The following is a 17,465-nucleotide window of genomic DNA, read 5'->3' as shown; positions in this document are numbered from 1 at the left end:
GTCCCTTTTCACCCTCAGTACACGCTGCTGTGATCGCCATCAACGAGGCTATCGACCAAGGCGTCCCAGAGGGCACAATGGCCGCCATGCAAAACCCCAATGCCATGCTGGTCAACCTGGACCACAACTGCGCCCGCCAGTATCATCACACTCTATACCAGGCCAAGGGAGAGAAGGTGGCCAGTTCGCGCAAACGGGTATGATGTTGTGTGCATCCTCAGTAGTGTGCGGTTAATGATGCACAGATGTTTCACTTGACTAGATATGAATGGTGGCCTGAAGCTCTTTTTTTCTTAAGAGAATACAATTGTATTCTTGTCACCAAGATTGAAGATCTGCATGTAATTGAATGTGAAGCAGCCTGAGGCAACACACAAAGCACCTGGGCAATATGAAATGTAATATTTATGGTCTTGGAGGCAATGTATGATGACCTCTTTGACTTTTTGTGTCTAACAGCAGAAATTAGTGTGGGCTGCATAATATTTCAAGGAAAGAAAAGTTTAATTTTACCAATGACTGAAACATACATGTGACCCAAGAAGTGTAAGTCAAGGAGTAATACAATATACGCACTAGCACTTGTGCATTGGTTTTGACCATTAATTGGTTGTGTATGTTGCTTTGTTATTAAAGCAAAGCCACTCCATATTTAGGGCTATACAAATACATGGAATTCAATTTAAATGTATGATGTTGTGCTCCCACAGCAAATGGAAAATGTTGACGCGGAGAGAGATATCTACGATGAGCTTCTCACTCAAGCTGAAATCCAGGGCAACGTTAACAAAGTCAATGGTGAGTGGTTAGTGTGGACTCAACAACAAGTTCCTTTAGTTGTGTAGTAAAAAGTCAATGTTTTTTTTCCCCCTAACAGTGAATAATGCCTTAAGTGTTGCTGAACAAGCGTTGCTGAGCGGGGATGAGGATAAGTTATATGAGGCATTGAAGGCCATGGGCATTCAGAACCTGCTGGCCCACAACAAAGGCTGGTACCTGAAACAACTCCTGGCTGACAGAGAGAACAAAGAACTAGTAGGATGCATGTTGAGATTATTGAAGTCCTTTCTCACTTTGATGCTAATGTAATCTCATCTAGTCATCTTCCTCACTAGGCATCTCCGGGCCAAGCGCTGACTAAGGATGAGCTGCAGGCCGGTGTAAATGGGGCGAATGACTTGGCAGAAAGCTACTTAAAGAGTAATTGCACCCTTCAAGCGATTTCACACACCCTGAGTTTTCTTTAGAGAACAGTCTTAACATTCTGCCCGCCTATATCACATCAGGGCTTCTGGTAAAAACAGTACTACAGCGTGTTCGCTTACATTCAGGGTTTCCATGCTGTAATTCCTTCCGCTCATTAAATGACAGGCAGCATCTGAAAAATTCCCAATTGGTCCTACACCGCAGCTCCGATCAAAACAACAGCTGCAGGGAACAGCATTATTGACTCAAAAAGTCTGTTGACCAGCATCAGAGTTTTTTTATTGATTTGATGGCGTAACCGAGGCTGCTGACACTCCATATTAGCTCATGATATAAATTAAGGCCATATTTTTATATTATCTTTTTGCACAGTGTTTTCGGCATTATCTCTGAAATATTCATTTTACCAAGTGATCTTTTATTTTGATGTGAAGTGGAGAGTATTGACTTCTTTTCAGCAAATACAATTTGTAACTCCTTCCTTTTAATTTGCTGTGTATATGCATAGTGCTCAAGGCTGTGGAGCGCATCAACTTTGCCATTCGGGAAGGTGTACCAGAGAATACCGTCGAGGAGCTGATGAACCCTGACGCCCAGCTTCCTGAAGTCTATCCCAGTGCTGCAAATCTTTACCAGCGAGAGCTAGCCAGCTTGCAGCAGCAAAGCCCAGAGGTACCCACAATGAAACACACACAATTTACACAGACCATGGTATATACACAATAGCAGTTCACCGAGGTAAGATCTGTGTTGACGTTATTCCAGGCACTGATACTGTACACAAATAGACCGTAAAGCTTGAATCCAGGTTTACCAATGTAATCATTTGCTGTATTTTATGATGGTGGTGTATTTTGATTTTCCTTTTTTATACTGTATTTGGAATGACCAAACATGTTCCGGACACATCACACGTTACAACTTACCCATGACCCCAATGACGGCGAAATATAGAAAATTGATGCATGGCCTCATCAATGAAATTACAAAATCTTCTGCCTCCTTGCATAACAAGTTCAGTGCAAAGAAAAATCAGTTGAAGTGTAAAACCCCTTCACTCCCTGCCCAACCTTGCCTCATCAACGACAACACTGATTAAGATTAGATTCTACCATCATTACTGTATACCTATGGGTGCTTTCAGTGTGGCGGGTGGTGCTTTTCATCATTGCTTAGCCCACCAACCCCTCCTTGACGAATATACTTCATTGGGGAAAAAGTTCTGTCAGCAACCTAGTCCACACATGTCTGTTTATTGAATCTGATATCCAATTGCTTACGTTTGGTTAAAAATAGAACCAACCATTAAGGTTGTGCCTATTTGGCACTGGACAGCAACCCTTTGTTTTAACCTGTCATCTCAACCTTGGGAAAGAGACATGAACAGCGTGAACAATTTTCGCTGTCTATCCCGCAGAGCTCTCTATCCCATCCAGAGCTGCTTGTTGCAGTTGAGATGCTGTCATCAGTGGTGCTGATAAATGAGGCCATTGACGTTGGAGACCGGAACACCCTCTGGAAACAACTGTCTAGCTCTATCACGGGGCTTAGTAATGTGGAGCCTGAATATGCACAAAGGTGTGTACACACCGCTGGCATCCATAAGATAGTGACCTGAGTATTGTCAGATGGGTTTACAGTGTAATATTGTGCCTATTGTTCTTTAGGTACATGGATGAGTTGATTCGTCTGAAGGCAGCAGCCAGGGAGGATGGCTGTGATAATCTCACCTGGAATGACATACAAGCTTGTATCGATCAGGTCAACATGTCTGTCCAGGAAGAGCATGAGCGTAAGACACACAACCAAATGCTTCCTATCAATTGAAACCAATAGATAATTTGGAGATTGTAACAACAACAAAAAAAAGTCCAGACCCATGCAGTTGAACAGCAGCTCAGACATCTTCCTCAGTATACACTCACCTCTGCAGTATTCACACAAAACATTAAAATGGGTCTGTTGTTAACATATACTATCTTAACAAGAAAAATTAAAAACAATATTGTTTTGTAGGAATTGCAGCTATTGGACTGATCAATGAGGCCTTGGATGAAGGGGATCCCATGAAGACTCTGGCCATGTTGCAGAACCCATCAGCCAAGCTCACAGATGTAGACCCATCTGTTGCTCAGCACTACCATGACAAACTGCTGGAGGCCCGCAGGGAGAAGGCACATGTAAGATAATTATAAACACAGTTATTATGCATAGTGGATGAATAATGTTTCCATTCAGGCAGTGTTGTAACAAATACAAAAATTAAAAATCATACCAAATAATGTTTTCCTTTTAAAAACAGCAAATTATCAAAGGGCTCCGCTAATCAGACATGAAGCACAAATTTAAAAAGTTACAAATTAATGATGTGAAATCGAGATTGAGTTACAAAGAAATAGGTAATGTAGATTGAACGTAATAAAGAGGCTATTGTAAATAATCATATGGAAGTAGAATATGTTGCATGGACAGCATATGGTTCCCTTTATCAAACGTTAAAGTTTGCTACTCATTGCTGCTTGGATTTGGATAAGATTACCTTGTTGACTCGTCATACATTTAGTTGATATGACACTGAACATCATGGATGTTACCTGTTGTGTTACTGTGCTAGAGCAAAGCGGTTGTCAGTTAGTATGCTGAAGAAATGTGTACTGTGAAGATTTGATCACAGGGGCTCACAGACACGTGACACTCTCAGACGACTCTGCTTGACTCAGGCCTATGGGCAGCACATGACTTGTGCAGTCTGATGATGTCATGCTGTGATCATCTCTTCCTCTCACTTCCTGTCACTTCCTCAGCACTTGTTTCCTTTACATGCATTTCTTTGGTTTTATTTTTGCAAACCTTGATCGAAAGCAAAGGACTGTTGATACCAGCAAAATCAGCTCTGACTCATTGTTCTTTGTTTTGTGTTTTTGCATATGCACACCATATTTGGTTTGCTGCTCTGCCACAGAAGATAAATTGCTAACTTTAGTCATGCTAAACTTGTTTTTCCCCCCTCACAAGCTGTTTAATACATTTCACATTTAGAATTTATGACACCGGATTTTTCAAAAGCCATTTTAATAACTTTGGCCGGTAATCTAATTACTCTAATTTTGCTGAATTAGTTTCCAAGCCCGCCCCATCCCTTCACACACACAGAAACTAACTAAATTGAAACAATAAATCTGTGGATGCAGCCCACTCATCCCCAGCAGCATTCACACAAACCCTGAAATACATAATATGTGAACTCATGACAAAGAAAACAAAGCGATTGAAAGAGAACTATTTTCATGCCTTTTTGACAGGAAATAACAAGCACAACCTCCATAGCCTTACTTCCATAAAAGGGACAGAAAGTTGACTAGTACAGTTGATTGGCTACACCCATGAGTACAGGCTTCTTGTTTTTTTGTGAGGCAGTTTGAGGTGGACGTGCTTTAAAAAAAGATGTGGTTAGAACAATGCAAAGTTAAGCTTTCTGAGGCTTGATGGGGCTTTGCTCTGCTTCGAGTGAATATTCAAAACTATGTTGGAGTTGGAGTCAAGCTGAAGGTGATCCGAGGTCAGATGAGATGAAACAACACGTGGTTCTTGTTGGTTCCTGATTACCTCTGCAATGTTAGACGTGTTGGGGAGAGAGAAGGTGTTTGTGAATGCAGGTTGAGCCTGGATAAATAGTGGGAAGTTCTGCCAAGAGATAGCTTCCTAACAAGCTCTATAAAGTCTGCGATCCCTCTGAAAATTTACATGCTGCTATCACAAACTGGCATTTATTAAACAATTCTTCTATTAGTGGATTAGCAAGTAGACTTCTACTGATATAAAACATTTTAAAAATCAGCTTGTGGCTTCTAAGGCAGCAAGCGGGAGTAGCATGCAAGCACAATTTAGGAAGACGTTATTATTTTCTGTCCTTCCAATTTTCACTTCCTCTTTAGCTGCATGGCATGTTGGTTATATGTAACAAACTGCGCCACCGTTATTGCACCAGTTGCCTCACTGCTCAGGCACCACACCCTTACTAGGTGCCTCCAGCAGTCATTATTCACCATCTGCAAATACGACGTAAAACACCAACTGCAAACATACAAAGACTAATCAGGTTTAACTTTACCTACTGCAAAGACAGCGTTTGCTAGACCCTCAGCTGCATGCTGCTACAGATGTTCATAGCTGCCTGCCTCTTTGGACTTTAGATCAGGTATCAGTTTGACTCACACGCCCCTACCTCAAACGCACACACCTCTTCTCCTTTCCTCTCTGCCCTGCAGCACAAAAAGAAGGGGGTGGACTGGTCGCAAATGAGGTGGCTGTTAGATTGAGGGCAGCAGTGCCTCGCGTAGAGAAGGAGTGCGCCATCTGGATACAGTCAACGGTTATTACAGTATCTAATGTAGTTTATTGGTGTGACCTGAACGGCTTTTTTTTTCACCAAGGTTTCAAATGAAATATTATATTTTATTTTCTGTGCATGATAATACATTAATTACCCCTCCTTTTATTGGTTGGTCTGATTGGATTAAGAAGACGTGCCTAATGTTGGCTGTGCAGAGGCATATGTGGCCAAATGTTTTGGCAGTGACTGCAAATTTTACAAACTTTGCTTCTTTACTATACATTATATACAAAAAAAAAATCACAACAGTTTTTGAAGCATTAGGTTTTTTTTAAATTGGAAAATAAATTAAAAACTAAAATATAATTTTGCAGTTTGCTTAGGCATCCCAAACTGTAGGAATTTTAAAAAATGTATTCAAAGGCCGAATGGAAAAAAAGAATGCAACTGCTCATTACGTAGACACACTGTGAAGCACAAAATGAAAAATGAAGCAATTAAGCTGGTACTATTTCACAAATAAAAATTCAATACGATTCAAGGACGTTTTTTTAAAGTGAAAAATGTAATCGTGGCATTTCTTTCAAAGATATATTGCTCCAATAAAAGATGATTCTATACATATCTCAAAATATTTTAAAGTGGAACGATTCCATTCTGTGCACTCGCATCTTTGAAATCAAAAGCCATTTTCTGATCCTAGTCATTTTTTGTTACATCCCTAGTTCGTTTTGTACGCTAAGCATTTTTTTTCAATGTCAATCAGGAGACACAAGATCCTTCTGCTGTGCTTTGGCTGGATGAGATCCAAGATGCTATTCTCAAGGCTAACCAGGACACGAAGGACGCCTTGTTGTGTAAGCACACACAGTTGTTCCTGCTACATACATTTGGAAGATTAGAAAAGGTTTGTGACTTTGTGCTCGCTTATTTTTTCTAATGCTGTATTTGTGTTAACAGTCTCTCAGTCTATTCATGCCATAAATGAGGCGGTGGATACTGGCGATGCGGCTCAGACTGTCACAGCTCTGCGTAACCCTGGGGCAGGACTATATGGAGTCACTTCTGAATGCGCACAGACATACCAAGAGGACTTGGCCAAAGTCAAAGAAGTGAAGAAGAAAGATGGTGAGGGCAGAACCAAATATCGTTAAGAATTACATTGATGACATTTTAGTCACAAATACTGTGTATAACATATACTGTATACTCCACACAGATTGCCTAAAAAGGTTGTAGCACTTTTCTGTACTCTCTCTCTTTGTGTGTGTGTGTGTGTGTGTGTGTGTGTGTGTGTGTGTGTGTGTGTGTGTGTGTGTTATATATATATATATATATATATATGTATGTATATATATAATTTTTTTTCACTTTAAAAAACATCCTTGAATCGTATTGAATCTTTGTGCTTGTGTCACACACACACACACACACACACACACATATATGATTCACACTCCACAATATGGAGTCGAAATGCAGCCGTCAAATCAGAGTTAAATGTGTACTAGCACTGTACACTAACTTAACACTGTAAAGAAAAGTCTATCCACTCTTTTGGAAAGACAATCCACAAGATTGTTTTGTGCCCGTGGGAATTTTTTGCCAATTCATCCCATCAGGCAGTTGGACCGGACGGCCTGTCGTGTAATATTAGCCAAGTTCTTTCTCACCAAATTAATTCAGCTTTGTGCTCTGTTTCAAGACAAAGAAGCGTTTCCCAAACTGCTTTCACAAAGTCTAACCATGAATGAATAACTAATGGATGAAGATGAGTGTCTCATTATTTTTGCTACATAATGTACAAAGTATCTACAGTCAGATAGCCAGACATAATAAATGTGTCCTTGGAGGCATTGAGGCTTATAAAGATAACATTTAGAGATAATTGCATATGTGTATGAGATGGGAGCACAAGATGTTTTCTACTGGAAGTGGTGTGGGTCTTCAGTCAGGGCCGTCAGTGGCATTCTGTATGTAATGCTTCAGGTTCTTGATCGACTGAAAGGGACATGCTGCTCAACATATAGCATGCTGTACAACCAAGCTCTTTTAAGATTGTCCAATCCTGTATCCAAAAGTTATATTCCAAACTGTGAATTTTAATATAAGATAAGACTACATTAAGATTGAAAGATTGAACTTTTGTCTTTGTTTTAAACTGTTATGATACCCAGGTGATAACGGCAGCGAGTGGGTACAGCACTGGGTGAAAGGTGGACACAATTACTATTACAACCTGAATACAAAAGAGGGTACCTGGGTGCAACCAGAGGATTTTGTACAAAACAACACGCAGCTCAACAAGGAGGACATTCAGGTATGTTGTACCTGTGCAGCGCTGCATCATCCCAGCTGTTCAGCTGTTTTCACTTTTTTTTTTCCATTACTCCCACAGTCTGTAGTTTCAGGGGTAACCACAGCTTACAATCGAGAGCAGCTGTGGTTGGCCAACGAGACTCTGATTACCAAGCTGCAAGCTCGTTGTCGTGGCTACCTGGTCAGGAAGGCCCACAAGGAGCGGATGAACTTCCTAAAATCACAAGAGCCAGCTGTTACACAAATACAGGTGGGATCAAATCCATTTAATATACACAGCACAAAACACTTTAGATAACTGTATTTTGTTATTGAAAAACTTTCAGGGAGAAACACATACTATGCTAAAGCTGTGCTGTGTACTGTCCACCATGTTGGCAGTTAATTTTTGACACAATAAAAACATCCATATTGCAATGTATTACAATATTGATACTGAACAACTTGCCAAGAATACTCTGTAACTTCGTCCCACTCTCATACATTTAGCCCTCTGATTATTTTTCTCCCAGGCTCACTGGAAAGGCTACAAACAGAGGAAGGATTTCAAGGACCGTAAGAAGTATCTAGAAGACCACAGTGATGAGGCTGTAAAGGTGAAATAATGCTGCAATGGCAATAATGTCAATGCAATCAGAAGCAAAGACTTTCTACTTAAGCAGAAATGATGACACTTTTTTTCCTCTCAGATCCAAGCAATGGTTCGAATGCATCAAGCTCGTAAAAAGTACAGAGATCGCCTAAAGTACTTTAAGGATCACGTAAGTATTACATTAATGTGTGTGTGTGGGGGGGGGCGGGGGGTTGTTTAGTTTAATGATGTGTTACATGCAAAGGAAACATTTAAGGTATACAATATTCTTAAATAATTCTTAATTGGATTGTGAAAATGCATATCATTTGAACCAGCGGTCCCCAACCTTTTTTACCCCACAGACCGATTTAATGTCAGACAATATTTTCAGGAACCGGCCTTTAAGGTGTGGCGGATAAATACAACAAAATAATATATGACCTGCATGAAAACTGCGGTATTTTCTAAACATAAAAATAAACACGAATCATGACACAAGGAACGTCCTATCTGGCCACAACACTCTCTGGTCGCTATGGTAATGTTTAAATGTGCCTTCAAAATAAAATACACCACAAATACAAAGTGCATGGAAAAAAATGACTCACCATCGCCACATATTATGCAGAGTGGGTTTGGTGCGTGGGAATCTCCCGTTGACATAAATCGGTATTTTAAGTAGGACTCCTGATACTGTCTAATAAATGTAGCCTTATTTTCTTGGAAGTCATAGGCTCCTCTTCTGTCTCCTGGCTGGGCCTTTTCCCCTTCCCAAATAAACTTTCCAAAGACGTTTGTTTTTTACTCATTTTGGTAGCTCCAGGGTTTCATTTTAGCGGTAACCTATCACTTGACCGAGAAGCACGCCTTGACCTGCGTCAAGAGTGACATACTGCAGACGGATGTAACAGAGAATCCGGTAATTTTAAAAAAAATAAAACATCTTTCAGATTCCGAAATAAATAAAACCGAAGTAATGTAAGTTTTTTATTCTTTCTGTGCGGCCCAGTACCAAATGACCCACGGACCTGTACCGGTCCGCAGCCCAGGGGTTGGGGACCACTGATTTAAACCATACCATATCATTTAAAACAAAAAGCAAGTACAATATAGTCTATAGTTGGATTTGAATGAATGGTCAAAATCACGTCCTATCTTACAGACATTTTCCTAAAACATCCACTACCATTTACTTGAGGTCTCTTTGGGGTTTACGGGGCAGTGAGCTCATTTAGTATGCCTTAGCTATGTGATTTTGATTGGATTCTGTGCTGTTACTATCATGGACTATTGAGCGGCCTAGTGACCGATGTTTTTACCGCAGATCAAAGATGTGGTTAAGATTCAGGCTTTCATCAGAGCCAACAAGGCCAGAGACGACTACAAGACGCTGAGTAAGATGGAAATCCAGATTTTATGGAAACAAATCTTTTTTCATTGACTAACTTACAAAATTTCTGAACACAGCCAGTGCCGAAAATCCTCCGATGGCGGTGGTGAGGAAGTTTGTCCATCTGTTGGATCACAGTGACCAGGACTTCCAAGAGGAGTTGGAGCTGATGCGGCTCCGCGAGGAGGTGGTTACCAACATCCGCTCCAATCAGCAGCTGGAGAATGACCTGAACCTGATGGACATCAAGATTGGTCTGCTAGTGAAGAACAAAATCACCCTGCAAGAGGTGGTGTCACACAGCAAGAAGCTGACCAAAAAAAACAAGGGTCAGCTGTCAGACATGATGATGATGAACAAACACAGAGGAGGTCTAAAGGCACTAAGCAAGGAAAAGAGAGTCAAATTGGAAGCTTACCAGCACCTCTTCTATCTATTACAGGTACTGTCATAGTACAATTCACATTTTGATTGCATTATTGAATTGCCAATTTGTCTGAAGATTACAGGTTGATGTGACATATTTTGTACATGTCATAGAGTAGATATAAATAGTCTGCACACCCCTGTTCAATTGCCAGGATTTAAGAAATGAGACCAGGATAAATCATTTCAAAACTTTTTTTTATGTACAACTCGGTTTAACAAAAATTGATGTATTTTCCAGAGGGAATGAAAAAGAAACTGAAATAATGAGATTGCACAAGTGTGTACCGGTACATCCTTGATTAACTAATTAGTTACATTCAAACTAATGTTAAATGGAAGTCAGCACATAACTGCCATCATTTAAAATGCCTCTGATTAACCCGAAATGAAATTCGGATGTTCTAGTAGGCTTTCTCACAGAAGCCTGAAGGCTTTGTGCCAACACTGATTGGAATTTGGAACTGTTCATAATCCCCCTACCACACTGTCTTAGGCCCCAGTTTCAGATGAAGAAAAACGGTCCCCAAGCATGATACTGCCACCGTTGTGCTTCATTTGAGATGTTTGGTGTTTTGGGGTGATGAGCGGTATTGTGATTGTGCCAAACATAAACTTTTAGAATTAGGGTCAAAAAGTTAACACACATTCCCACATGTGTAGGGGAGGGTTTTTTTTCGTTTATGGTGCGACAACATGAGTTTGAATTCAACCACATTTCCAGTTCAGAATGTGCACACTCGTGCAATCACATTCTCTCTTTTTTTTTTCAAACTTCCTCTCTCAGAAAGAAAACACATTCAATGGAGTTACCAGCATTGAAAAAAAGTATTGAAATTATTAAGTTGGTCTCCTTTTTTTTTTAACATCACAAAAAACAGAATTGGTGTGTGAAGACTCTGTATCTCTATACCTCTCCAATGACATTCAGACCACGTGTTATTACCTGTTTTCAGACCAATCCAACATATCTCGCCAAGCTGATCTTCCAGATGCCTCAGAATAAATCAACAAAGTTTATGGATTCTGTAATCTTCACCCTATACAATTATGCCTCAAATCAGAGAGAGGAGTACCTGCTGCTCAAGCTCTTTAAGACTGCCCTGCAGGAGGAAATCAAGTAAGTTGTCTAATAGAAGTATTAATAATTAATATACTTTTAAATTGAACACAAATATACACAGAATTGAAATGGATGTATTCAACTTATACAATGCAGTTCAATACATTTTCAAAAATGCTACTTCACCGATTCATGCTTTTTTTTTCAATAAAGTTCAATGACAAGAAGATGATTTCAATCTGAACTTGAGGAAAATGCTCCCAAAGACTCATCATAAAAAAAAGTGTATGTATATATATATATATATATATATATATATGTATATGTATATATCTCATAAATTCAAGTTGGCTGTATCAAAGATATTAAATGATTTTGCAAACTCAAGCACTTTGTCCTCAGCAAAAATCACTATTGCAATACATGTCTACAGGTTCAACATTTTAGTGTGATTCAATAAAAGCATAGCCACTTACAAACAACCAACAGACAAACTGGCCTTTCTCTTACTGTTGCCGCTAACATGAGCAGCAGTGTCCATTCTAGTTGCGACATGTTTTGCATTCATGTGAAAGCACAGGCTTGAAGTGCCTCTGTAATATGCAAAGTCTTGGTTGCTCAATTTGTTTAATTATGATCTTCCGGGCATTTAAAAAAAAAAAAAAAGCTTTTTGTATTTGTCAGATGAACGTTCTGGCGTGCGAACGTCACTTCTTTTGAGTCAGTGTCACAGGCGTGCCAGGAATTAGGGCACTGAGAAAAGTCCTAGCTTGCCTGGAGTGCTTAAAAAAACTGTTAGTGTTTTTTTTGTTGTTGTTTTTTTAAAAATTCTGGAACTAATTCATCCATATAAATGTGTCCCGGCCCTAATTTAAATAGTTTACATTTATAAAAAATGATTGACAATTTATACTATTGAGTTGAAATGTTCCTGACAAAAATGTTAAATCAACAGAAATTATGTCTTAGGTAAAATACATTTCTAATAAATACATTATTAGAAGTGTAAACATGTATTCTGTAATATTAAAGGACACATTTGGAATCAAAAAGGTGTTGGATAACCCCCTGTGTTCCTTAACTGTCTGTAGGTCAAAAGTTGACCAGATGAAGGAGATTGTCACAGGAAATCCGACTGTCATAAAGATGGTGGTAAGTTTCCACCGTGGTACGAGAGGCCAGAATGCCCTGAGACAGATCTTGGCACCAGTTGTGAAGGAGATCATGGATGACAAAACGCTTAACATCAAGACCGACCCAGTGGACATCTACAAGAGCTGGGTCAACCAGATGGAAACGCAGACTGGAGAGGCCAGGTGAGATAGGGGAAGATCATCAGCGTTGCAATTTAAGTGATGGTTGAGCAGATTATACCATGAAATGGACAAATTGATCCAAGTCAAAATTTAAATGGTACATGACTTGACTTAAGTCAATCTGTGCATGAAAACCACGTACAAATGTATTTTTTCAGTAGAGTATTTAAAACAGTCTCCAGGTGTCTTAATAACATGTCTGTGGCAGAAATGGAGGATGCCTTTACTCTCACTATTTTGTGCCTTGCTCAAATTCACCTTTTTTGATGGTACGGTCGTTGCTCCTACAAATGAGCCAGTGGCCACCTCACCTCATATGCTGAGCCAATAGCGAGTACGGATGTTGTTTCCATGACTACTTGGACGGATTTTGAGCTGGCTCTATGTTGAGCTTCAATCTAACTAATTGAGAAATATGGAATTGTTGAAAAGGAGTATGCAGTAGTTGTATTTATAGACCTCAAGAAAGCCTTTGATACAATAAACAATGACACTTTTCTGCAGAAATTAGAGAGATATAGGATTGGAGAATTAAGTACACACTAGCAGCTATTACATTTGGGGTACCGCAAAGATCAATTCTCTGACCTAAATTATTTCCTGATATATTTTATCTAAATGAAGCGTGGCACGGTGGTCGTCTGATTAGCGCGTCGTCTTCACAGTGCAGAGGAGCAGGGTTCGATTTCAGTGTGTGTATGATTGTCTCGGGCTAGGCAAATGTATATTTAGCATGTTGGGATAAAAATACCTTATATCAATAATGTAATTCTTCGACTGAATTGGAGAGAATGATAAGAGTGCGGTGATAAGAAGCAATGGTTCAGCCATAACTCTTTTCAGTTAGAGTTCCTTTTCTTGATATGTTTTTGACTGTTTGATTTTACATTTCTTCTGATTGAAATAAAATAAACTTAAAAGTCAAACTAAACTGAGCTCAGTCTAAGACAGATAAGTGCGAACTGTGACGTGCTGCCAAGGTTGAGCAAAGACAACATGGATTGTGTTTTCCTGTGTTTCATCAGCACTTTTTCAGCAACTAGATGAATTACACTTTCAGGTATGGCCCATGACTTACCTGACTTAATATCCATGGGTCCATTCCCTGTGGGTGTCGTTCGAGGAGTCCCACCAATTTCCTCCACTTAAAATATCTCTATTGATGGCAATTGGTCTTAATTTGCCACATTTCTACTCGTAGCTTTCCTTGATGTCCAAGTTTATTTGCTCTTTCAAATATACCAAAGACGGTTGTTTGATGGGTCTATAGTCTGACATTCTTCAGGTTTCTCTGTCTAACAGTCTGTTCTCTTTTCCTTATTGTGCTATCTGCCATGTTCACTCTCAGCTATCCCTCATTGCTCATATTCTGTGAAACCATGTTCAGTCAGCGTCTGTAACAATTAATTTAGAAGATTGGTGTATGCATGTCCATGCAGTGAACAAATCAGACTGTCAAAGGCACTTCATCAAAATTCAGAATAGCTCGATCAAAAACACTTTTGGAAATGGGCAGCTAAAAAGTTGTGAACATTTTGATGTTCAAAACTCCTTTTGGAAACTATATCAAAAATCAGCCAAAGATAATCTGAGAATGTCTTTTTCTGCCCACGTGTCGTCCACAGCAAGCTGCCATATGATGTCACGCCTGAGCAAGCAATGTCCCATGAAGAAGTTCGGAATAGATTGGAAGCCTCCATCAAGAGCATGAAGATGGTCACCGACAAGTTCCTTTCTGCCATAATTGTTTCTGTTGATAAAATTCCGTAAGTATATATTGGCTTCAGTCAGATGATTCAAACCACACATAGTTAACTTGAGTTAAAATGCACGTGCCTCACACTGTCCAATAATGTGTTCTTTAGCTATGGGATGCGTTTCATTTCCAAAGTCCTTAAAGACACCCTCCACGAGAAGTTCCCAGATGCTACCGAGGATGAACTGCTGAAGGTTTGCTGACTGTATTCATCCTTACATTGTTTTACGAGCCACAGCCTTTAAAGCATCGCTTCAAACTAATGACAAAAATAGTAGAATGTTCACTTTATACTCAGGACGGACATATCAATTTTAGGGAGTTAATCCCTGTCAGGGTGCTTGGAAACCCACCTACTACTCAACCTGTCCTAATTCCACATTTTCCACCACAGCAAGTCTTCGACCTGTGATCCTTTTACTAATGAATCGGCTGTGTAACATTCTGCAGCTGTTTTCCCCCGTTCACTGTTCTTATCTGCTTCCTGTTTCATAATCAGTTCTATGTTTTTGTGTCTCTTGCCTTTCTGCTTTTTTCCACCTTGCCAATCCCTCGGTGTCGAAGCGTACCTTTCTCTACACACTCTAGCTGTTGAGGTGAGCTCGCTCATTCATCTCTCTGCCCTCTTCCTCTTTCTGCACAAGTTGTGTTCCGATACATTCAGGAGCCCTTCCTCCTCTTGCAAAACCACATACGAAATCTTCAGAATATTAGTGGAGAGAATTTACTTTGTTTCAACCACCGTATAGGACAGACGTTAAAAGATTGCATTGGAATCCTACACACTGACCTCCTTGTAACGGAACCATTTTGCTTTTTCAGATCGTGGGGAACCTTTTGTATTACCGTTACATGAACCCGGCAATTGTTGCCCCCGATGCTTTTGACATCATTGAGATGTCGGCAGGTGGCCAACTCACTACTGAGCAGCGCCGAAACTTGGGCTCCGTAGCCAAAATGCTGCAGCACGCTGCCTCCAACAAGATGTTTCTCGGAGATAATGCGCACCTGAATCCCATCAATGAATATCTCAGCAACTCTTATCAAAAGTTCAGGTGCGATATTTATTTCTATCTTAAAAAAAATGTTGCACGTCCTTTTGTGGTTTGTTGTTCACATTTGTCAAATGTTACATTGCTGCGTATTTCCTCTCGCTTTACAGGCGATATTTTTTGACAGCCTGCGACGTCCCCACACTTGAAGATAAATTCAATGTGGATCAGTACTCTGACCTGGTCACTGTCACCAAACCTGTCATTTACATCTCTATTGGAGAGATGATTAACACACACACAGTGAGTTTGGTTGTGCCTCAATGTCTTGTACATCTTTTTAAAATGGCCCCCATTATGGGCTTTCCTCTGCTGTAACCAATTGTTTTATCATCTGAAAATAATCTCCTCAATTTCATATTTTGTCACTTATGATTTGGCTGTTCTTTGCTATTAGCTGCTTCTGGACCATCAGGATGCCATTGCTCCAGAGCACAACGATCCCATCCACGAGCTTCTGGAGGACCTGGGAGAGGTTCCCACTGTAGAGTCTCTCATTGGTGAGTAGATATAAAACTCGGCATAGAGTGAGGGTGGCTGCAGTGAAGGCCTTGCAAGTTCAGTTGAGAACTGAAGTTTCTCGCTCGAAATCACTTGTCGGTTTTATGTACCGTTAGTTTTATTTTAAATCCATCGTCGGATGTGTATTGGAGCCAAAATAACAATATACAGTCATAAAACGTGTCACTGTTCAAGTACTTCTGGACCCAGGTGTATGCAATAATTACAAAAAAGAGAAAGACAGTGAGATTAATGCTGTGGACTGAAGCCATTTTGGTATATTTCAGACAATGTCCAAGGCAAATGACATTAATCAACCAATCACAATACTACAAGTGACACAGTAGTGATGCCTATTTTAAGAACATGCCAACTCTATGAGTTTGCACCACTGAACTGGAGAAATTTACATTTGAATTCAGTTCTTACCAGCCTGACCCATGCTCATAAGTTGACTGAAAGAGGCTCAAGCTCACCAGTGACCCTGAACAGGATATGTGGTAGAAAATGAATGGATATTAAAAGCAATCAGGAATAAAGTATTAAATACTTTGTTGGACTTTTTGCTCATCCTTATCAGGGTTCACAAGAGGGAGTTACTCACATGAGAGAGTAAGAGTTTTGACACCAGATGTCCTTTATGACGCAACCTGCCCCTTTATCTGGGCCTGGGGCCATGAGTATTGAGGCACTGGCTGGGAATCAAACCCACGTCATCTGCATAAAAGGCAGCCGTGTGTAGACCAGTGACTGTGCAGAATTTTATCGCAGATGATATTGAAAAGGATGGTCAAACCAGCCCATCCCGGTCGACTGGTAGATCGCGGACTGCGTCCAAGTCGACCGCGCTGGGTGGGTGGGTGGAGGGTGAGGGGTAGGGGTCAAAAAACAGTCACGGATCAAAAAACGTTGGTGACCCCTGATATAGAATATCACAACTCTTGACTGATAGTGTTGTTTTACTGGGTTAAACAGGTGAAAATCCTCTCCCACCCGGTGACCCGAACAAAGAGCAAATGGGCAAGACTGAGGTTTCCCTAACACTGACCAACAAATTTGATGTACCTGGTGAGGCCAATAGTGAGGTGGATGCCAAGACCCTCCTACTCAAGTAAGGTCATACTATTTGATCTTTGTATTTTACATTATCGTAATTGCTTCATAAATGTTTTTTTGTTTTGTTTTTCTGCCATGTAATTTTAGCACCAAGCGGCTGATTGTTGATGTGATCCGGTTCCAGCCTGGGGAGACTCTGACAGAGATACTGGACTCATCAGCTGGTCCGGACCAGGTCATATTACAGACTTTTTTTTTTTTTTTCTTTTCTGTCAGTTTGAATACGTTATGCCTGCAACCAAACCACACAGACAACAAAAGACAGATAGCATACAGACAGAGAGCTATCTGTATTGCATTTCATTTGGATGAGAACATTTCCCTTTTGCTGGACATGAATCATTTTACCAACTGCCAATTCACTACATCGCACACCGCAAATTGGGAATTCCTGTTGTCATACTATTGTGTAA

General features: G+C 40.2%; 1 protein-coding gene across 1 annotated transcript in view; it reads left to right on the top strand.

The window, feature by feature from the left end:
- Positions 1-17,465, top strand: part of iqgap1 (IQ motif containing GTPase activating protein 1) — a 45,421-nt gene that overhangs the window by 25,140 nt on the left and 2,816 nt on the right. Inside the window, exons 8-32 of the mRNA XM_019867248.1 lie at positions 19-197; positions 711-798; positions 878-1,035; positions 1,116-1,200; positions 1,715-1,878; positions 2,624-2,784; positions 2,874-2,998; positions 3,223-3,386; positions 6,306-6,396; positions 6,500-6,667; positions 7,717-7,859; positions 7,938-8,108; positions 8,371-8,454; positions 8,548-8,619; positions 9,757-9,826; positions 9,900-10,264; positions 11,205-11,368; positions 12,403-12,627; positions 14,253-14,393; positions 14,493-14,577; positions 15,206-15,438; positions 15,546-15,678; positions 15,833-15,935; positions 16,912-17,047; positions 17,140-17,227. Coding sequence (XP_019722807.1) covers positions 19-197; positions 711-798; positions 878-1,035; positions 1,116-1,200; positions 1,715-1,878; positions 2,624-2,784; positions 2,874-2,998; positions 3,223-3,386; positions 6,306-6,396; positions 6,500-6,667; positions 7,717-7,859; positions 7,938-8,108; positions 8,371-8,454; positions 8,548-8,619; positions 9,757-9,826; positions 9,900-10,264; positions 11,205-11,368; positions 12,403-12,627; positions 14,253-14,393; positions 14,493-14,577; positions 15,206-15,438; positions 15,546-15,678; positions 15,833-15,935; positions 16,912-17,047; positions 17,140-17,227 — 3,596 coding nt within the window. The remainder of the gene's footprint in view (positions 1-18; positions 198-710; positions 799-877; positions 1,036-1,115; positions 1,201-1,714; positions 1,879-2,623; positions 2,785-2,873; positions 2,999-3,222; positions 3,387-6,305; positions 6,397-6,499; positions 6,668-7,716; positions 7,860-7,937; positions 8,109-8,370; positions 8,455-8,547; positions 8,620-9,756; positions 9,827-9,899; positions 10,265-11,204; positions 11,369-12,402; positions 12,628-14,252; positions 14,394-14,492; positions 14,578-15,205; positions 15,439-15,545; positions 15,679-15,832; positions 15,936-16,911; positions 17,048-17,139; positions 17,228-17,465) is intronic.

Source organism: Hippocampus comes, unplaced genomic scaffold (genome assembly GCF_001891065.2).
Source record: "Hippocampus comes isolate QL1 unplaced genomic scaffold, H_comes_QL1_v1.1 scaffold2, whole genome shotgun sequence".
Taxonomy (NCBI): domain Eukaryota; kingdom Metazoa; phylum Chordata; class Actinopteri; order Syngnathiformes; family Syngnathidae; genus Hippocampus; species Hippocampus comes.
The sequence above is the reverse complement of the archived record's forward strand: the minus strand, read 5'-3'. Positions and strand labels throughout refer to the sequence as shown.